This window comes from Prionailurus bengalensis, chromosome D2 (genome assembly GCF_016509475.1).
Source record: "Prionailurus bengalensis isolate Pbe53 chromosome D2, Fcat_Pben_1.1_paternal_pri, whole genome shotgun sequence".
Classification (NCBI taxonomy): domain Eukaryota; kingdom Metazoa; phylum Chordata; class Mammalia; order Carnivora; family Felidae; genus Prionailurus; species Prionailurus bengalensis.
This window is the reverse complement of record NC_057351.1, coordinates 30917448-30939968: the sequence shown is the minus strand read 5'-3', so window position 1 is coordinate 30939968 and position 22521 is coordinate 30917448. Positions and strand designations below refer to the sequence as shown.

Here is a 22521-nt window from a genome sequence, read left to right as displayed (position 1 = left end):
GGCATGTTTTCAAGGCACTCCCCGCTGCTCAGCAAGGAGGCCGGGTCTTCATGTGCAGCAATAAAGATCAAGAAGGGGGCGCTCTTCTGCTCGTGGTCCAACCAGCCTAGCGGGAGCTGGAGCCAGGTTCCACGGATGCCAAAGTCAGCTATGAAGAACGAGAAGCCTCATTCCCAAGGAATCATGCTCCTAGGGGACAAAGGGGTCCTGAGCAACCTTCCCATGCAAATTGCAGTGCAACTGAAGATTTTCCAAGAGTAGGTAAAGTGAAATTTGGAGTTTAATTAAAATCAGAACAGGGATACATTAAACAAACAAACAAACAAACAAAAAATACTTTTCTGATCATCAATTTTTGAGACTGAAAAGCATCCCCCCCCATTTTGGAGCTCCAGCTTATTCCTGAGAGACATCAACCATCACAAAAGGTTCACTCTTTGAACTATTCACATTTTGTAGTAAAAAACCAGAACAAAGTTCCTCAGACATCCTTCCTCTCTTCTGTCTAAAATGTGTTTGTTAACAGGGTCTTTTCATAGCTCGAAAGAAAAACAAACAGCTTTCTTTCTTAGGCAATTGGCCTGTTATTCTCACTCTGGGATGTGATCTCTTCAGAGGGCTCAGGATACCACACGTTAACCAGAAGTTCCCAGGACACCAGTGGCTACTTTCCTGGTGGTTCTTTGAGGGGACGGAGGCGTTAAGTCTTTCTACGAGGGGGTCACTCTCCCGGGATCACCGTGCCAGTCAATAGTGAGGAGAGCGGGACAGGGAGGACAGGGAATGAAAAAGCAAAGGGTGAGGGGAAAGAATGAGGCTTTCATAAACAACCCACGGCAAGGAGAATGGTCCAGTTTTACAAACCACCCACTACAAACCGCAAACATGCACACCCAAAACTAGAGGGAGAAGCAAAGAGCTCGTCGGGAACTGCGGTAGACAGAGGAGGGTGACACGGAACAGCAGACTCGCCTGTGGACATCTCTCACCTTCCTAACGCTGGAAGATGTGTAATTAAAAAGTTGCTGTTCAAAACTGTATTGAAAACATATCTAAAAATAGGTCTGTAGTCATCTTAAAAATAAAAGACCCCTCCTCAGATAAGAGGAGTGAGATCTTATCAGATACCAACACTTGAGGTATCTTTGATGTATATCTGAAAAATGGCCTGGCAGAGAACAAGGTGGGAGGGAGGGCGGGAAGCGGGGAAAGAGAGGGACAGTTCCGAGTACGATGGGGAAGGGAAGAGAACCGGGGAGGGGGTGGGGGTGGGGACACACTTTTAAGCCCATGCTCATCTATCCCAGCAGCCTAAGCAGGTCCACAGAGAAAAACAGTTTCGTTCTTTTCTAAGAGCATTCTGAAAGTCACCTTTTAAACTCAAAACATAAGAAACTGCAATCAGAGACAGCAAACATCACAACGCCCAGTGGACTGAAAAGCAAGGACTGCTGAGACCAAGCACCCCCGGGGTTCGCCACGCTCCCAAGGTCATTCTTCGGTGTCGCCCAGCAGAACACGATGACCAGGCCTTCCCCAGAGCGCCTGTGTCACTTGGACAGGCCTGTTCCAGGAGCGACAGAGCCACTCGGGCGGCTCAGAGACGAGAGGACCGTGGGCAAGGGGAATGCCAGCAGGGAGGCAGGACAGGAGGAGAGCCCCGCTGCTCACCGAGGACGCCCTTCTCAGGTAGAGCTCAAACCTTTCTGCACCAATGTGCTAAGCGAAGGCCTGGGAAGCTGAACTCGGCTCTCAAAGACACAAGACACTCCTGCCAGAGGAAGGTGGGGAAGCGGGCCTCCAAACGGCACCACACAGGGATGCTACCAGAACGCACAGGCTGTGCTCTGCCCCTAAGGACAAACACCTCAAGGTAAAAGGGAGAGCGCGCCCTTCTCGCTCATCATTTCCCTCTGGTGGCTGTGAAGACCGAAAACCCAGATTCTTGCAGCTCTGAACCACAGATGGGAGACACGGAGGGCAGACAGAGGGTTAGAACATGCATAATGCTGAGCCCAGCAAACCTATCACTTCCCCAGGCTTCCCAGGCAGGCAATTGTTGGTAGGCTGATACTTGATTTGGGATTAAAAGAAGAAAGAGGGGGCTGGGGGAGGGAGGAGAGGTTTTCTCAACAGTAAAATGACCACGGAAGCCAGAGTTGAACTGCTTTCCTCTGTGGGCTGCTTAGGTCTAGGGAAATATGCCAAGGACCTTGGAGCGAACTTGACCACCTGGGAAGGGGGACAGGAAACGGAGAGGAAATAGTCAGATGAAGCTCATCTTTGCATCATTTGGCACCCAGAGGAAGGAAGAAGGGGACGCGGGGGCTGTGACGCTTGCCGACACCGCCCCTCCTGTCTGCTGGTTGTTGGTCCTCTGGGCCCCATCCGGTGACACAGCCTCGGTGCTGCCGCTTTTCTTCCGATCCTGCAGGGCACTCAGATGTCCATCTCAAACTGAGCGTCATCCCCTAGTTAGAATCAAGACAAAGTTTAGCACAAAAAGGAAAAGCCAGGCAGCTCTTTTCTCTGCACGTGGGTCAAAAAATAATCCAAACGCTCCCATTCTCTGCTGCCTTACAACAATGATTTGTTTGCTTTGGCTGGGCGTTTTAATCTGGGAGGGGGAAAAGTGGCAGTCGGGGCCCCTGGGTGGCGGTTAAGCATCCGACTCCTGGTTTCCCCTTAGGTCAGGATCTCACGGTTCGTGGGATCGAGCCCTGAGTCAGGCTGATCGCTGACGGCACGGAGCTCGCTTGGATTCTCTCTCTCCCTCTTTCTCTGCCCCTCCACCACGCGCCTGCTCTCTTTTGTGGTCTCTCTCAAAATACTTAAAACTGAAAAAACAACAAAAAAAAGACTGGCAGTCGAACCACCCACATGGAGGAGCATCTGGGGGAAAAAAATGCAAGTGAAAATCTGCCTAGCGACCCCTCCGTCTGCAGGTGGCAGTCCTGGAAAATGGGGGAAACAAACCATATTGTTTCCCCTGGCACCACAAAAAGAACATTCTTCTTGTGAGCAACGGGTCTATTTCTGGGAGGCAATGGAAAAGGAACCTATTCAATTCTGTTTTCTGTGTGGGACTCCCAGTCCAATACAGCCCAGGCTAGGCAGTACCTGAGACCTGGTTTCATGACGCATCTTAAGGATTTACTATTCCCTGGTTTTGGATTTCCCGCCGCCCTCGGGTTAGATTTGCTTATGATTTAGAACACAGGATTTCCAGAACATTTCCATGAGCCTTGCTGATGGGAGGGGAGAACCTGAGAGACACATGAATGAATGTCAATTGTAACTGAGGCCTCGACAACTGTTCAACCCACAGCCGAATGACATTTGAGTTCCCAAGCGTACCCTCTTGGTCCCCCAAAACCAGCCCTCTCTTACCAACTGCCTGCTTCCTGTCATGATTGTTCAAGTTGTTCAAATTGTTTACTTCTACTTTGGAGTCTTCGATTAAGGTGCCAGGGCTGGTGACCCCTGGGATATTGGGCAGATGGCAGGGCGGGGTCTGAGCCATGGGAGAATTGCGACGATCCAACAGAAACTTTCGATCATAAATGATTCGCGTTCCTGGAAAACAAGGTTGAAGAGTCTGAAACGAATTAAGGGGTTCTCAACAGATAATATTCCCCAGGAATTTATTTTAAATTCCATCCAAACCTAGGCCTTGAGGGTTCACAGTTCAAGCAAACAGGCTAAGTTCTCCCCTCCCTGCCTGGGCCCAGGCTCCTTTGCCACTCATCTTTTAAGGCTCAGCCCCAACATCGCTACCTTTACAAAAAAAAACCTTGAAAAAAAAAAAATTCTGCCCCCAACCTTACTCAATACATATCACCTATCATAAATGTCCAGTTTATCGATTTCCCTCTGTAAAGACTGGGACTTCCTTATGCCAGGGCTAGGTCTTATTTCTCTCTCTGACCAAGGTCCTGCCACGTAGTTTTTTTTAAGCTTACTTTTATTTATTTTGAGAAAGATACAGAGAGACAGCTGGGGAGGGGCAGAGCGAGAAGGAGACAGAATCCCAAGCAGGCTCCCTGCTGTCAGCGCAGAGGCCAACGCAGGGCTCGAACACACGAACTGTGAGATCGTGACCTGAGCCGAAATCAAGAGTCAGACACTTAACCAACTGAGCCACACAGGCGCCCCCTAGAAAGTTTCAAAAGAAGTAATAAATAAGTATGTGAAAAAAAAAATCACCAACAGATAGATAGCTGCCTGTAAGTTAAAGGCTTTCTAAAGGCACTGAGGCCAACGTTCTTCCCAGACTGAGCTAGAAGGGGCAGCCCGTCTCTGAGTAGAAGCTAGAGTAGAAGAACTGAGTAGAAGCTAGAAGGGGCAGCCCGTCTCTACTTTACAAAACAATCTGCATACCAAGAAGTGCCACCAGAGTGTTTCACAATAGTTCCGAGGAGTGCATTTGACCTGACGAACAGTTAAGAAAACCTGCTGCTGCTGTCTCTTCTGTCATGGTCTTCCCAAGGTACTAATGGCCAGAAATAAGATCTAAAGCTAAGCAACAGGGGCACCTGGGTGGCTCAGCTGGTTGAGTGTCCGACTTCAGTTCAGGTCATGATCTCACGGTTCGTGAGTCGGAGCCCCGCGTCAGGCTCTGTGCTGACAGCTCAGAGCCTGGAGCCTGCTGCCGATTCTATGTCTCCCTCTCTCTGCCCCTTCCCCGCTGGTGGTCTCTCTCACTCTCTCTCTCAAAAATAAATAAACATTAAGAAATAATAATAAAATAAAATAAAATAAAAGTAAACAACAACTTAGAGGAGCCTGATGTTGGCTTAAGGTAGTGGATGCCTGGGGCTCTGCTGCTGACTCTGAGTACAGCTGGCTCAGTGATAAAGAACTTGGCCACCATTTAACGATGTCTGCTGAAGGCGGGAGGGGAGAAGGGGGGGATGGCAGCCATGCGCACCCGCCACCCCTGCCTACGGAACAAAGGGAAGTGAAGGCATCTTGCTCACACCAGGCTTAAATCCAGAGAAGGAAACGGTTCGGGCATCGACGTTAAAAGCAATATTATATGAAAATGAGATTGTGTACCAAGTCATCCATTTAAAGAGGTAGAATGTAAACACCACCTGCTGCTCAATGCTTTTAAATTCTCAAGTGAAAATACTCCCGTCATAATAATGAGAGTCTGATTCAGGCAGATTTCCTCAAACAACATGTGACAGCTATGCCCCAGGAAACAGAAGAACAAATAAAACAGCTAACACATCTACCTGAAATGTGAGGAAGCAGGTAGAAAAAAGCGAGGCATTTATTGCGAGAGGAACGGAAACTCTGGACAGTGTTTCTAAAGAAGGAAGGAGATGAACATTTAATCTAAAGAAATGATACCAACATTACGCTAAAGGGCTGGAAAAGGAATTGCAAACTCAGTGGTTTTCCTGGGATTCAAATCTGTGCTAGTACCACGACAACACTTTCATGCAAATGCCAGGAAGTCATTTCTTTTCAGCTGGATGGAAAATAAGAGTCACACTAATGGCTTCGAGGTGAGAAAGTGGCCAGGAGACACTCTACCCTGCAATTTGCCCCCCTATCCTTCCTTTTGCAACCAGAATCAAGTGCTAATGAACATATTCTCCTCTCCATAATACTACAACACCTGTCACAGGAAAGAATGACTGGGTGTCTCAGGATGGAAATGTTCTCTGATGGGCACCCATCGGCACATGTAGGCATCTTAAAACAAAACCTTTAAGGCTTTCAAACCAACTCCAAAGGATATCAATTTTGTTTTTACTACCTAGTTCCGTTAAAACTACACTGCACAGATAATCATATCTACAGCTTGTAAGAGGTGAAAATAAAGTACCTAGCTCCCAGCCTCTACCTGATAAAGTACTCAGAAAAATGCCGTGCCGTATTTGGAACCTATTAGGACAGTCTTTTTTGCAAGTAACTGCGTCGGAATCTTCTGGCAAGCTTGTTAAAAAAGATTCTATCTGGGGCACCTGGGTGGCGCAGTCGGTTAAGCAGCCGACTTCAGCCAGGTCACCATCTCGCAGTCCGTGAGTTCGAGCCCCGCGTCAGGCTCTGGGCTGATGGCTCGGAGCCTGGAGCCTGTTTCCGATTCTGTGTCTCCCTCTCTCTCTGCCCCTCCCCCGTTCATGCTCTGTCTCTCTCTGTCCCAAAAATAAATAAACGTTGAAAAAAAAATTAAAAAAAAAAAAAGATTCTATCTGAATCGGAATTCTTGGGGATTAGAATCTGGAAATCTGTATTTTTTTTTAATTTTTTAAATGTTTGTTTATTTTTGAGAGAGAGACAGTGTGAGCGGGAGAGGGGCAGAGAGAGAAGGAGACCCAGAATTCCAAGCAGGCTCCTGGCTCTGAGCTGTCAGCACAGAGTCTGATGCCACACTCAAACGCACAAATTGCAGGATCATGACCAGAGCCAAAGTCGGACGCTTAACCGACTGAGCCACCCAGGTGCCCCTGGAAATCTGTATTTTTAAGTTCCCCAGGCCATTCTTCTGTTCACTAAAGTGAAGAACACGGCTTCAGGGGTACCTGGCTGGCTCAGTCAGTGGAGGATGAAACTCTTGGTCTTGGGGTTGTGAGTTCAAGCCCTATATTAGGTGTAGAGATTACTTTAAAATAAAATCCTGGGGCGCCTGGGTGGCGCAGTCGGTTAAGCGTCCGACTTCAGCCAGGTCACGATCTTGCGGTCCGTGAGTTCGAGCCCCGCGTCGGGCTCTGGGCTGATGGCTCAGAGCCTGGAGCCTGTTTCCGATTCTGTGTCTCCCTCTCTCTCTGCCCCTCCCCCGTTCATGCTCTGTCTCTCTCTGTCCCAAAAATAAATAAACGTTGAAAAAAAAATTAAAAAAATAAAATAAAATAAAATCCTAGGGACACCTGGGGGGCTCCGTCGGTTAGCATCTGACTTCAGTTCAGGTCAAGATCTCACAGTTTGTGGGTTCGAGCCCCCACGTTGGGTTCTGTGCTGCCAGCTCAGAGCCTGGAGCCTGCTTTGGATTCTGTGTCTCCCTCTCTCTCTGCTCCTCCCTCACTGGTGCTCTCACTCTCTCTCAAAAATAAAAATAAATAAATAATCCTTAAAAAAAAAAAAAAAAAAAAAAGAACCCATCTTCAACCTTCTACCAAGAGCCTAGTAACAGTGATCCGAGAATAGATGAAATACTAAAGAAGTATGAGGAATTAGGAGGAGAATGATGAAAGGGCCTATCGAGGTCACCCCAACAGGTGAAGCCGAGACCCAGAGAGTGACTTAATGGAGCTCACAGCAAACCAGAAGCAAAATTGGAACTGAGCCCATGGTCTCCAGACTCCCAGGGCAGCCCTCTTGCCACTCGGCCCCAGTCTCTGGGCCGCCCAAAGTGGGGGCCACACCGTCCCAAGCGAAAGCAGTGGGAAGGTAACTGCCACTTCCCTATAAACAGGGCGACAGTAGATGGTACGGGTTTACACAGCAGACCCCACCCCGCTTGCCCTAAGCACGGCTTTTCCAGAGGGAAGAGTGGGATGCCGGGGGGGGGGGGGGGGGGTTACTGCCCCCTCAGAAGTGTGACAGAGATGGGCAGAGGTGGCTTCTGGGTTTTTTTTTTTGGTCTTCTAGTTTGCCAAGGCCTGAGTACTGACGTTATTTGATAAATTAGTTAATCCGGTTTTGTGTACGTAACAGAAATAAACAGTTTTGAAGGTCCCATAGTCTAAGAAGTCTATTTCAGAATAGTAAACGGGGACTTGCAGACTACTGGTAATAAAGGAGGTGCTGGAGAGGATAACCTCTGAAGGACGGCAAGGCACAACCCAGGTCAACAGCTCTAATTACCCTAAGTGCTTTTTTTGTTTTGTTTTGTTTTGTTTTGTTTGTTTTTAGTTTACTCACTTATTTTTGACAGCGAGCCAGCAGCGGAGAGGCAGAGACAGAGGGAAAGAGAAAATCCCAAGCAGGCTCCAACCTGTCCGTGCAGAGCCTGACTCGGGGGCTCGAACTTACAAACCACGAGATCATGACCTGAGCCAAAAATCAAGACTCAAGAGGCTTAACTGACCGAGCCACCCAGGCGCCCCTGGTTCTTTCATTTTTAAGGCTCCACGAGATCAGCAAAGGCTGCAAACTTCAAAAAGGAAGTCTCCGAGTCCTAGAGGGGGCTAGAATCAACCTCCTATTTTTTACTCACAGGATGACTGAGACACAAAGGCCCGCAGCCCAAGCGCGGCAGGACTCCCACCACAAACCCAAACCCAGCAGAGCGGTTTTGCATACGCCTCGCTCCAACCTTGGAAGAATACCCGGAAAAGTTGGATATCCCTGGTTCCTGGTTTAACGAAGACACGTCTTACATCCCATCTCAAATATAAATTCAGGACAAGGACAGCAAAAATTTACCTTCAACCCTCTTTGCTTTGAAAAAAATAAGAACTACAGTAACACCTTAAAAAGGCATCTGGAAATGATGAGGAGTCATTCTGGATGGCAGAACACTTAGTTCAACTTTCAACAAGTGAATAATGTGAATTATTTTAGATGGCAATTTTCTGTGTACACATTTAAAACTTTTTACCACCTTAAACAGAAATCAATCCAAGCCTTTCTTGATGAAGCGGGGTCGCGGGCGTGAAGATCACTTCATAAACTGCGCTGTGGCCCACGAAGTCTCTGGGCTCATGCGCCTTATCTGCCTTCCACTGCACAGCCACACCAGCGCCCCTTCCCTCATCTGTAGTCCCTCCCTCACTGTTAGGCCTCTGAACTGCCTTTTTCCCTCCAAATCTCAGTCAGCTCAGGCTGCACAACAAAATACCACAGACCGGGCGGCTTAAACAGAAAGTCATTTTCGCACTTCTTGAGAAGTCCAAGATCAACATGCCAGCCAAGGTCTGCTTCTGCTGAGAGCTCTCCCCTGGGTGTGTGGACAACCACATTTTCATTGTGCCCTCAGATGGGGCAGGGTGGGGGAGCAAGCTCCCTGGGGCCTCTTCTTACACGGGCACTGATCCCATCATGAGGGCCTTGCGACCTTATCTAAACCTAATTACTTCCCTTGGCCCCATCTGCAAATATTATCACCTGGAGGTTAGGACTTCAACATATGAACTTGGAAAAGGGGGCACACCCTCTATACCCATCCTAACTCGATGCTTCTAACCTTGTAGGGCCTTCGAAATCAGCGATATGCTTATTAGGAGGCTATGTAAAATAAAAGCAAACAGGCTGAGGGGGGCCCGATGGCTTTCCAACGAAAGGGACGGAGCTTTAGTGGATGCACTTTACACATTTGCTGTGTCACCTCCACTTTTGTTCATAGCTAGGTTTCCAAAGAGTGAGATTTCACTGTGAGATGTTCTTCGACTAACATTCAGCGTGCAAGTTGGAACAAGATTATTCTTATTTCTGTAGTACGCCAAGCTTGGAAACTCTGGGGAGGAGATGGTAAAAAAAAAAAAAAAAAAAAAAAGGCACAGGATAAAAGCAAGCTTTATATTTCTAAATTATATACTGGCAATAACCCATGCTTTAAAGAACTGTAATTGGACCAACTAGGAAATAAGTAGTAGAGATTCTAAGATAAACTTTGAAGAACTTCTAAGACCTTGCAGAGATGATAAAATACATTTTTTTGCAGCTTTACTGAGCTATAATTCACATATAATGCATTACAAGTATATAAGTTTTTAGTGTATTCACAGAATTGTGCAACCATCACCACAATTTTAGAACACTGCAATCATCCCAGCAAGATAACCCGTAGACACATGTAGTAATCCTTCCCCATTGTCCTCTGACCTCTGCAGCCCTAGGCAACCACTGTGTTCTGTCTCTACAGATTTGCCTATTCTGGACATTTCGTATAAATGGAATTATACAGTATGTGATCTTTTGTGACTGCTTCTTTTAGTTGCGTATGTTTTCAAGGTCCGTCCTTGTTTAGCATTTATCAACACTTCACTTCTTTCTATTGCCAAACAATCCTCCATTACAGGTATATATCACGTTTTGTCCAGGAACCAGTTGCTGGACAACTGGGTTGCTTCGACTTTGAATAATGCTGCCATTAAGCATACACCTACATGTCTTTGTGTGGACATGTTTTAATTTGTCTCGGGTATATACCTAAGAGTAGAATTGCTGGATCATGTGGTTAACTGTTTAACCTTTTAGGAACCATCAGACTGTTCCAAAGTGGCTCTACCATTTTTACATCCCCACCAGCAGTGAGTGAGGGTTCCAATGTGTACACATTGCAGGCAACGCTTGCTATCTTTTTTATTATAGCTATCTTTTGGGTATGAAGTGGTATCTCATTGTGGTTTAAGTTTTTATTGAAATTCCAATTAAGATGCAGTGTAAAATTAGCTTCAGGTGTACAATACAGTGAGTCAATACTTCCATACATCATCCTGGGCTCATCCCAAGTGTCCTCAATCTCCATCACCTATTTCACCCATCCCCCCACCCACCTTCTCTGTGGCAGCCATCAGTTCTCCATAGTTAAGAGTCTGTTTCTCGATTTGCCTCCCCACCCCACCCCCGCCTTTGCTCATTTGTTTTCTTTCTTAAATTTCATTGTGGTTTGATTTTATTTACATTTCCCTGATGGAAAATGGTGTTGAGCACCTTTTAACATGCCTATCAGCCATTCTGACGTACAACGTCTACTCAGATCCTTTGCCCATTTTTTAGTGGGTTGTCCGTTTACTATTAAGAGTTTTTGTATCCATGAATACAAGTCCCATATTGATCTATGATTTGCAAATATTTTCTCCTATTCCGTGCATTGCCTTTTCACTTCCTTGATATTCTTTGAAGCACAAAAGTTTTTAACTTTGATGCAAGTCTGATTAATACCCTTTTCTTCTGTTGTGTTTGTGGTGCCACGCCGAAGAAAACTATTTGCTAATCAAGGTCATAATGATTTGTGCCTATGTTTTTTTCTAAACGTTTTATAGTTCTAGCTCTTAATACATTTAGGTCTTTCAGCTGTGGGATCAAGTTTTTGTGTGTGGATATCCAGTTGTACCCAGTAACATTTGTTGAAAAGACGATTTTTCCCCCATTTAATTGTTTTGGCATCCTTGTCAAAGACCAATTGGTCATTAATTGTGACAGTTCATTTCTGGACTCCCAATTCTATTCCACTGATCTATGTTTATCCCTATGGCAGTGTCACACTGTCTTGATCTGTAGTAATTTCAAAATGGGAGTCTTCCAACTTTTTCTTTTTTGAAATTGGGCTATTTTAGGTCTCTTAAATATTAAATTTTGGGTCAGCTTGTCAACTTATGCGAAGAAGCCAGCTGGGATTGTGATGGGATTGTGCTGAACGTGTAGATCAATTTGGGAAGCACAGTCACCTTAACAATGTTGTCTTCTGATCCATGAAGGTAAAATGGCCTTCCATCTATTTAGGGCTTCTTTAATTTCTTTCAAGAATGTTTTGTAGTTTCCACAGTGTAAGTTTTGTGGTCTTTTCGTTAAATTAAAATCCTATACATTTTATTTTTATGTTGTTAGAAATGGAATTGTTTTCATTTTTGTATTGTCCATCAAAAGGGTACAGAAATACACTGGTTTTTGTATACCAATCTTATATAGCCTGTAACCTTGTTAAACTCAATGAGTTCTAAGTGGATGTAGTTGTTTAGTGGATTCCTAAAATACATTTGATTTTGAATGCAAACAAAGCAAATTAATTCAGAAGAGACGACACCCTGAAGAACTGGAGTCTTAAGTGATGCCATTAATATTCTCAAATATGGCCAGGGAAAATAGAAGTACAGAAGCATAGAATTTTAAGTGCTGCTTGAATTTTAGATCGCTGCTAGTTTAATTGTAGCAGATATAGAGCAAAAATGAGGAATCAGGCTGTCAGTGGGTAGCTAAGGATCTATGGTGCGATTTAAAAGCACCTGATCATTCAAAAAACCAAAACTATTCAAAGAAAAACATTAAGACTCAATTATGAATAAAATGGCAAGAAAAAAAAAAACCCTTTGTTTCCTTTGTCACGTATTGTGTTTACCACGAGATTGTACTTTTTCCAAGAAACTAAAAAACCTAAAATACTCAAGGTCTCTCATACGTGTCCCATGCAGAGGCATACAGTTTTCTGAAGCAAGAAATTCCTGGTAATTCACATTTCACCCACACTGCCTGCCACATTTATGTCAGGCCAATTTAATGTCAACCAGTCCGGCCACAAATGACTAGAAATGAGTTAATCCTGAATTCCTGAAGAAGGAAAACGAAAGACCACACAAGAAAGTCAGACCTTGAATATAACATTTTTTTAATGTTTATTTTTAAGAGAGAGAAAGACAGGGAGCACGAGAAAGGAGGAGCAGAGAGAGAATTCCAAGCAGGCTCCACGCTCTAACACAGAGCCCGATGCAGGGCTCAAACTCGTAACTGCAAGATCACGACCCGAGCCAAAATCCAGTTAGATGCCTAACCGATGGAGCCACCCAGATGCCCCTTGAATATACCATTTTAAAACGGGGCATGATTCTGATCAACTGATGGGAGTGTTAAAAAAAAAAAAAAAAAAAAAAGTATTTCACCTTGACCATGGACGTTTTTTTTTCCTTCTGGTGAGTTTTCTCCATTTCCTTTTCTATGAAAACAATCACATCCCTTGGTTCTATATGGAAAACTTAAGAACCAAAATATCATATACGGTATACACAGCTTTCAATGATTATAATCAAACTATAATAAAAGCGAAGCAAAATAAACACAGGAGAGTATACAAATGTTACAGGCCCTGATATTGCAAAAATTATGGAAAAGTTGACCTATCAGGGGAAGTAGAGGCAGGACGGATGGTATAATTTCATATAGTGGAGAGCTAAATTGACAGATTGAGACACGGAGGTTTGGACTCCACTGTTTTGCACTTTAAATAAAGGCAGCTGCCAGAGGAACCAGAACCCAATAATACAATTTACAAAAGTTGGTAGATGGAGAGGAGGGGAAATGAGAGGTAGAAAGTAATGAAAATGTTCGTCTTTCGTAACAGGGAGTCAGAGGTATTATCGAAGGTTAACCAAGAAACTGTGGCACACATATGTATGGCAACAGTGATAACCAACAGAAGCACTATACACAAAAACTGTTAAAAGTAGTTGTCTACTGGCATTTTACTTTGGATTTTAGGTGCTTCTGTTTTAATTTTTATTTTTCTATTTTATTTTTTAACTATGCATATAATACTTCGTTCTTCATGTTTGTACTTCAGGACAAACGGGAACTTTTCGATCTAGGTTAACGTTAGATATTTATAAATTTTCTTCATCCCTTGATGACCAGTTACTAGGATAAATCTGATACCTTGACCCATTACTTTCTAGATGCTGACATTACTAGGAAAACATGAGTAAAACGGCAGAGTTCCTTTGGCGGAGAACAGAAAGGCGGGGGGGGGGGGAATTCTACCCTTTGATCTAAAAACTAGTGATTTTCAAGTGGCAAGGAACAAGAAAGCCAAAGAAAGAGACCCAAAATTACACTTGCCAAGATGGTTAGGTACATAAACAAGGTCATTCAAGCCTAAGGGTCTCTTTCAAGACCAAGTGACTTAGTTTAAGTAATTAATCCAGGCATTATGCTATAAACATCCAAGAAATTGTATTAACTTCAAATTAAACCACCTAGAGAAGGCCCATTGTAATGCGGTTAACTGACAGAGTAGTAGTTACTGTACTTTCACAGAGTCCCCATCATAAAATTCTGTTCAACTAAGGCTGCTTGCCGTATTAGAATTAAGCATCCACTCACGCAAAATGACAACTCAGAACAAGAAACATCAAGTAACTTGCCCAAATCGCATAGCTTGAACAAGCTGGTGACAAAATCTTCCAAAGGCTGAGATGGACCTACACCTCCATACAACAGTGTCTCAAGGAGGAAGGGACAAGGACTCAAACAGGGTGTCCCTCGGGGGATTTTTTTTCTACATCCAAGAGAATATCTTTCTCAGCAAACCCTTAGCAGATCTGCCCCTACATCTCATTTGGCCAGAACTGGGTCAGATGCATACCAGACGAGACACTGGGGGAAGCCATGACTGGTAGCCATGGTGCATATCCTGGGGCTTGGCACACTGCCACTCTATAAAAAAAAATGTCTGTTTAAACCTCTGTTCTTCAGGGAGGCTCTGGATGAAAAGACAGACTCCTAAAACGCTCTATGCCAGATAACCCAGAGGAAACTAAAAGCTGCTCAAGCCAGCATCCTCCAGGTATGCTGATGATGGCCAAACCACATTCGGTGTGTGCAAACAAGTCCCTAAAGGGATAATAAAATCAAGAGAGGGACAATTTTTTTACATCAACAGAAGGCACAACTGGAGCCTCAGGATCTTATAACTTAGTATGACCGAAGTATTATGGCTAATGGGACACATCTAAGATGTGTGAAAAGCCAATCCCACTGTCCTTTAACTCCAAGTCTCAATAAGTGGGAGCAAAGATTTTCAAGATATTGTCAAAGGATGGCTCCCGGCCCAATCACTTAGGACACGGTCATCACAGAACACACGCCCAAGGCTGAAAGTTGATAATGACCATGCTCCTATCCCGAAGGCCTCGTGTTAGAAGAGGCCTTAGAGATCATCTGGCAAAAGCCTGTCATTTTCGACATGAAGAAACTAATATCCAGAGAAGTTAAAAGTATTTGTGAAAGGACACACAGTGACACAGGGCTCAGGAGACCAACACAAATAAGCTAGCGTGCTAAGCAACTCTGGTGTTCTTGAGTCTCAGCCGCAACATGAGTTGGAAAGATGATCTTTTTAGCTGGTAACAGGTCCAAAACGGTATACGAACCACAAGCTAATCTTAAATAAGTGCCAAATGATTTTAAGTCTGTCTAGCCTTGACCATCAGAAAATCTGGGTCAAAACAAAGTACGTCAAATATGCAAAAATCCTCAATCACATATTAGCACAACAAATTTAGCTACATACAGAAAGGGCTATATACCATGACCAAGTGGGATTTATCCCAGGAATACGAGGCTGGTTTAACATCCAAAAATGGACATAATACATCATGTCAACAGAATAAAAAACAAAATCACACAATCAACTCAAAAAGTGAAAAAAAAATATGCATTTGACAAAATTCAACCCCCTTTCATGACAGGAATAGTCAACAGACTAGGCATAAAAGGGAACTTCCTCAATCTGATGAAGGGTATCTATGAAACTCCCCAGCTAACCTCTTATCTAATGGTGAAAGACTAGATGTTTTCTCTCTAACACTGAGAACAACTCAAGGGTGTCCGCACTACCTTGCCACTTCTGTTCAACATTGTACTGAAAGTTCTAGCCAGAGCAATTAGGCAAGAAAAAAATAAAAGGCACCCAGATAGACAAGGAAGAGGTGAAACTATCAGTATTTACAGATGACATGAGCTTGTCTATAGAGAATCCCATGTAATCTATAAGAACTGAATTGTATTTTCCAGTCAATCTGTCCTTGCTCGCTAAGGTTTTTACTTTCTTAAACTACTCGATGAAATGAAGAAATTCTGTTTGTCGGGGCATTCATCCTAAAGATACGAAAGATTATTTACTTAGATGTAAACACTCAGATCTCTGAGCTTTTGGCTTCAAGCTACAGCCTGAGAACAGGTGAAGGGGCCCTTCAAATACTAGTCACCCTTGGGATGGACAGCTGTCGGGTGTTAAAACTCAGGTTCTAAGGGACCTTCATAAAACAAAGTTCCATGATGAACAAATCTGAAAATGGAAGTCTAGGCCTTACCTATTCAGTAAGCTGAATGGCCGCAATTCTCAACTGCCTTTTATTATAAATTACTGAAGTAGCGAAAATCTTTTAAACATTAGTGTTTTCATCCAAATACTTGGAAGCCAAGAAAAAGGTCTGCCACTCACCAACAAACTATTCTCCTGCTCAGGCTGTCTTCCTCTCCATCCAGATGGACTAGCCCACTGCACATTAACTGTACCACGTCTGATCCGCAAATCTACACACACACACAGACACGTGATCAAGCCGACGCTGTGGCCAAACCATGCAAGACCCCTCTTACAAAATTGTCTTTAGGACTCCAGTCCTACAAGTCTTTTGTAGTAACCCCGCTAGTGCCGGTTTACAGATCCGTCACTTTGCCCTCTTCCTACTGCCCACAACAGGCCTCAGCAGAACTGAAGGAGCTGTGCACAGCGCCTTGGTGCATGCTACCCTCCTCCCTGGTCAGACCGCTTCTGGCTTAGGACAGACATTGCTATAGGCCTTCAGGATGCAGACTGCTGCCTCCCCCACAGGCTCAGAATTCAGTCCTGCGGGGGCCGAAATGCACAACATAAAAACTGAAGTACATCTTCCTTAGTATATGGTTTGGCAGCTGATGAATACGAGACTACAGCTGAATCGCCCACAGAATGACAAATATGTTAATAATTAGCATTATTCTGAGATGAGTAAATGCCATCTTCTTCAAACACAAGGCAGAGAGACTGAACGCCTTTCGTTCATTATGTTTTTCATGTACTTCTCACGTGTAATAATGAAGTTCTTTGGTTAATAATGAAGCTAGAGTGCCAAATAAGTACAGTTGTTGGTTTAGAAGGTTTTGGCCTAGAATAAACCCAAGCCAAGGTCACAGACAGTCAGATACTGGCCTTCCTTCCCCAAATCTACACACAACTCCATTCGTCTCCCAAGAAACAAACCAGATGAAAACTTAGGACTCCCACCCAATACTCTTATTTTATTATAGCTCACTCCAAGTGGATTATTTCCCCTTCTTCCTACCTTCTCCTGTATTTCCAGACCTTCCAATGGCCTTCAGGTAATCCTGCCTCAATGAACCAATCACAGCAACTCTCCCGCTGGCAGAGAGGAAGCCCAGCAGCGCGAACAAGATTTTAGACCATCAGTTAGTTCCCCTCTGGTGCTCTTGTTATGGCAACAGCACTTTTCCACAGCTGATGAGGATGTTATGCAGGAAAAGAAAAGGCAGAAAGAAAGGCTAAAAAGAGTTCTCTATGTTTCTGCTCACTCCCCAGAGCACAACACTCCCAGAGGGAGAAATTTCAGAACTTACGAAAGCATTAGCTCCCTTCCAGCTGACCAAAGTGTTATAAAAGTGAAGACAACCACGGTAACTTTCCCTTCCATTGAGGCTAGATGTAGTGTCTCAAAGGAAGAACCAAATATCATTCTCACTCCTCCACAGGCAGATAAAACAAAATAAAATCCAAGGGCATTTTTTTTTTTTTGGCCTTGAATTTACTTAAAAATTGTCCTCCTTAACAATGAGAAAAGGTACTCTTCCAGCAATTTGAGAAACCCAAAGGTCACAGAGCAAGTTGTGTTTCCACCCACCTCTCATTTCCCAAACCACAGGAGGGCAATTGTGAGAAACCTTTTCAAGGATAAGCTGTATCCTCTGATTCCCAATGAATAAAGGACTCTCAAAGAAGGAGAAATTGTAAGTTCACTGTGTTGTGAATGTCCCTGCCCAGTCTGATCTTTTAGGGCATTCAGCACATCAACTGTTATCCTGGAATGCTCCAACAGGTGTATGACACTCCAGAAGGTCTCCAGAAGTTTGAGACAGGACATGCTAATCCCCTTCCTTCCCACTAAATAGAGATCGCCAATACGAACCTACTATCATTTTTCTCAATGTTTTCACATGTTAGCACTTGATTCTATACGTCTTTTGTTCTAGAACGAAAAATCTTATCACTCCCCAACCCCCTTCAAGATTGTATGATCATTCAGAGCAAGGACTGCATTTCCTACTTTTGTCTGTGGTCCTCTTTTGTGCAAAGCACTGCACGAAGCCCACAAAACTCATTTACGATACCTAACCACATTAATTCAGGTGCCTGGAAGAGACCAAATAACCAACTATCTTATCCTGGTTCAATTACATGGCGGGAGAGAGAGGAATGTAACAAGAGAGATGAACAAACCTTCAGAGGATGGGAAAATTTCCAAAGGGGGGAAATTTAATTAGTAAGTACTGTACATCTAAACAGCACTGAGTTAATAAGTGATTAAATCCAATCCCAACAGTGCTATATCCTATAAACACATTATGTAAGTCTTTGTGTTAAAAATCCAAAGAAGGGGCGCCTGGATGGCTGAGTCAGTTAAGTGTCCGACTCTTGATTTCGTCTCAGGTCATGATCTCACGGCATCAGACAGCCCCGAGTCAGGCTCCTCGCTGGGCAAGAAGCCTGCTTACGATTCTCTCTCTCTCCCTCTGCCCCTATAGACGCGTTCTCTTCAAAAAACAAACAACAAACATCCAAAGATTACAACCTGCTCTACCAACAAATGCAAGTTCAATATGATAAATAAGCCAAGATGACAAGTATTTAAATGAGACAAAAAAAACTGTGGGTATCGAAACTATCTGGAGACAGGCTAAGCGATATTTGAGAAAGCAGTAGTGGCTGTGTAAGTTGGGAGGAAGGGTAAATGAATCAGTATTTCTGGCGGACTCTTTCCAAGCATTTTAGGAACTAATCCAGACTATGAGACAGGCTTCTATCTTTAAAGCAATTCTTAAGGACTATGCCCTTATTTTTAAAAACATGGTAGCCTGGTTGGTTGAAATACGCCCAAAGGGTACCCCCTCTGTAAGTCTTCCTTCAGGGGAAAAATGATTAATATATAGCTAAAAGTTTAGTTCCTCTCCCACACAACTAATAGCTGAGTGCAGTTGTTACCATGACATATGTTCTCAACTGCTGAAGGCACAGGCATTTACTGACAAATAGCACAAAGAATCCTGCAAGAAGCCACATATCTCTATCACCTTGGAAAACAATACCCATTTCTTAAAAGCTGTCAGTTCAAGTTCAGGACAACTCTATATGGAGCAGATACTGGTCTGCAAAAATCTTTCAGGATCAAAAAGCAAGACCTCAGCACGCCCAGGGGCTGGCCTTGAACACATCAGGTCAGGAGAGAGGGTTGTCCAATGAGGCAAGTGGCCTCGCCAAGTCAGCTGACTGGCCTGCAAAGTTAAAACTTCTTTACTCCACACATATTGAGGAACTCCTCCTGTTTGGGTCATTTTAAAGTCTTCCATGCCCCCCTCTCCCCCCACAGTGGCCTGGATGGATTCCTCAGTAGAGTGCTCTTCCCAGATTTTTATCCCTTGTTGTTGGCAAGAAGGCCTTCCTACTCTATGGGCCTTGCTATGGTGCAACCAATTCAAGGATCGCCCAGGCCTAACTGCACCGGGTTGGTTGTAGTACAGCTGGTGAGCCGGCCCACGGGAACGAAGCTAGCAATCTCCTAGGGCAGGGGCTGCAGCAAAGTTCAACCCTCTCGAGAGGCCACGCCATCACCAAAAGAAGGCAAGGTTCCGAAGTTAAACTGAAGCGCCATTCCCTTCAATAAGGTCCCACGAGATCGCTCTCTAGTCTCCTCCTCCCTCTGGAGAACAGCCCAGGCAGGGTACAGACAACCTTTGAGCTCCCTTTTCCCGTGACCAATTCAACATGCTTCACCTCTACCCCAGTGTTCTTCCTTGTAAACAGTTCCTGGTCATACTTCCAAAAGCAATGCTCAGGAAACTCTACCTGCACTGCCCTTGCCCAGGGTCAAGCAATCCCATCGATCCGAATGCCCTTCCTGACAATGCCCTCTTCGTCTACCCCCAAAAGCGTCACCGCCAAAACCCTATCGTTAGGGCTGCCAAGTGCTCCACTACCCCCTTGGCTATTACTTGAGTTATTTCTTTAGCATTCTGTCATTCTCCCCCCCTAGCCTGGGGACTCCCCTCCCACCCCCCTCCGTGGGGCCTCGTCCAGCAAGTAAACAATGCTGTCAAAGCAGGATAACGCTGGGCGAGGCGTCCAAACACTGCATTCCAGCCTCCTCCCGCTGTTCTAAAAGCAGCAAAACAAGTCATCTCAGGGTCCCAGGAGCGAATTACTCTGCCCAACTTCCTTTCTAAAAAAGCCCGGGAGAGAGCTCCAAAACCAAGCCCTGGTGTGCACAAATGCACAATATGCAAGAAGCAGAGGCAATGCAGGGTGAGAGCAAGGCCAACTATAGACGAGTTTGCCCAGGAGGAGGCAGAGAGGGGGGAGAAAACTGGGTCGAGCGCGTAAAGCTGCCACGAAGCGGGAACAAGGGCTTTTTTTCACCGCCCCCCCCCGCCCCCAGCGACGGGAGAGCCACGTTCTCAGAGTCGGCGGCGCTGAATCGAGTTGCAGCCAAGAGATAATGCGAAGTTAAGGTTCCCAAAAGCAGTCTCCCGGGGGGCTTCCGCGGAGCTGGGGCGGGGGGGAGGGGTTGGGGGACTCCGGTAGAGCTGCGGTGGCCGAGGTGGCCCAGCGTGGACACGCCCTGAGTTAAAGGCCCGCGGCGGGAGAGCGGCGGAAGAAACCGGCTGCAGGCTCGGGGCCGCGGTTGGGCGGCCGGCGCTCACCTCCCGGCGTGGTGGAGAAGAGCGTCCCCCCGGGCGTGGTGCAATAGTCATGAGGTAGCTGCGCGGCGTCGCTGATGGGCACGGTGCGGGTGGGGATGGCGCGGCTCTGGCTGGGCTGGTGGCCGCTGCCGGAGGACGAGGACATGGCTCTGGGCGCGGGCTCTCGGGCTTTGTCCGGCGGGCGGGCGGGCAGGCGGCTGCGGCGGCGGCGGCGGCGGCGGCGGCGGCGGCTGGGGGCCGGGGCTGCTCGGGCTGCTCCGGCGAGCGGAAGGGCGGGCGGGGCTGGGCGCGCTCCGCTAGCTCCTCGCTCGCTTCCTCTCGCTCCCTCGTCCCGCTCCGCTCCCGCCGCCGCCCTCTCAGCCGCCGCCGCCGCCGCCGCCCGATCCTCCGGCCTCCGCCAGCAGCCTCAGCAGCAGCAGCAGCGGCAGCAGCGGCGACGACGACGACCGGAAGCGGGCGAAGGCGGGAGCCAGAGGGAGTTCGGGGAAGCGGATCGGCGGAGGTGACGTCGCGGGGGGCGGGGCGAGGCGGCGAGGGGCGGGGCGGGCGAGGGGGCGGGGCGAGGGCGAGGAGGGACCGAAGACAGGCGAGCCGGACGCAAGTGGGTGGGAATCTACGCCAAGCGTTTGGCAGCGGCTCGAAGGTCGGCCCGGAAAACTTAGGTGTTGTTTGTTGTTGTTGTTTTGTTTAGTTTCAAATTGCCAGTCAACACTACTTTACTTGAGCCAACTTCTGTTTTCTAGCCACGTAAACAAAAGTGTAAGTTTACTTTTAATTGCTTCGTATTAAATATAGGCAATGCCCGCACTATGTATTAGGAAAAAAATCAGAGCTGGAAGGTGAAGTACTGTCTCCCAGTTTCCCAATTTCCCTTTCCCGGGTAAACCATTGGTACCAGCTGTGTACTTGTGAATCCTTCCAGAGACAGTCCTTACACACACACATAATGCAACATATAAACATTAACAAAAGAAACATTAATAATTCTCCGTGTCGCAAGGATTATTATTATGTTAGAGAGAAAGGAACCGAAGCACAGAGAAAGGTTGAGAACACGAGGTACCTGAAAAATCTCGATTTGGAACGCCATTCTTTCCTCTAGGGGTTCTCAAACTTTTCAGTCTCAAAGTTTACATTCCTAAGAATTATTGAGGATCCTGAAGAGCTTTTGTCTGTGTGGATTATATCTGTTTATAATTGCTATATTAGAAATTAAAACTGAGAATTTTTTAAATGTTCATTAGTTTATAAAATAATGTCATTACATGTTAACATGACATGTGTATTTAAAAAAAATTCTATTTTCCAAAACAAAAAGAAATCACTGAGAAGCGTGGCATTGTTTTACTTTTTGGCAAACATTTGAATGTGTGTTCCATAGAAGTCAGCTGGAGCCTCACATCTGTTTCTGTACTCAGACTGTTGTGATGTATTATTTTGATTCGAGTCTGTGAAGGAAACCCAGACTCCTACAAGTATGTCCTTAAAAAGAGGAAACTTCACAGAACCTTGGAAGGGGTCTCAGGGACCCCCAAACTTCCAGACCACTCTTTGAGGACTGTTGCTCTAGGCAGCATTGTCTCTACCCGCAACATATCCAAGATGGAATTGAAAAGAGAATCATGACTACCATCAAATATCTACCATCATTCCCATTTTGCGAATAAGGAAATTGAAGCTACAAGATATTAAGTGTTTAGCCAGAGTAAAACGGCTACTACCTCACTACTGAGAGAGCCAAACAGTTGCTTAGTAAAGATGGAAACAAACAAACTTACATAGTGGAGCAAATACTGTGATTGGTGGTCAGGTTGGGCCAGAGCATGACATGGAACCAATTTTGTGGTGAGTGTCCAAGAATTCAGGAAGAAGAACCTTTGACGGTCCCCAGGGCTGAAGGGGATTGAGCTCAACCTTGGAAGTTCTATGGCTTTGCATATGTCAAGAAAGGAGGCACTTTCCAGGGGAAAGAAAAGGTGAGATACTCGTTTACATCTGTATAAAACAAAGTGTGTGATTACAGCGTGCATCCCTCCTCGATCTCGCTTTTGATGATAGATATTGGGATGTTCTGAGACGAACAGGGAGATGTTTCTGGCCAAA

At 45.5% G+C, this 22521-nt stretch overlaps 1 protein-coding gene across 1 annotated transcript; it reads right to left on the bottom strand.

The window, feature by feature from the left end:
- Window positions 1-262: 262 nt before the first annotated feature.
- EIF4EBP2 (eukaryotic translation initiation factor 4E binding protein 2) lies at window positions 263-20845 on the bottom strand. Its single transcript, XM_043596542.1, has 3 exons — window positions 20419-20845; window positions 3391-3576; window positions 263-2471 (listed from the first exon to the last, which is right to left on the bottom strand). Exons 1-3 carry the CDS (start codon window positions 20561-20563, stop codon window positions 2440-2442), a joined length of 363 nt encoding a protein of 120 aa, XP_043452477.1. The 5' UTR covers window positions 20564-20845; the 3' UTR covers window positions 263-2439.
- Between the last annotated feature and the right edge of the window lie 1676 nt (window positions 20846-22521).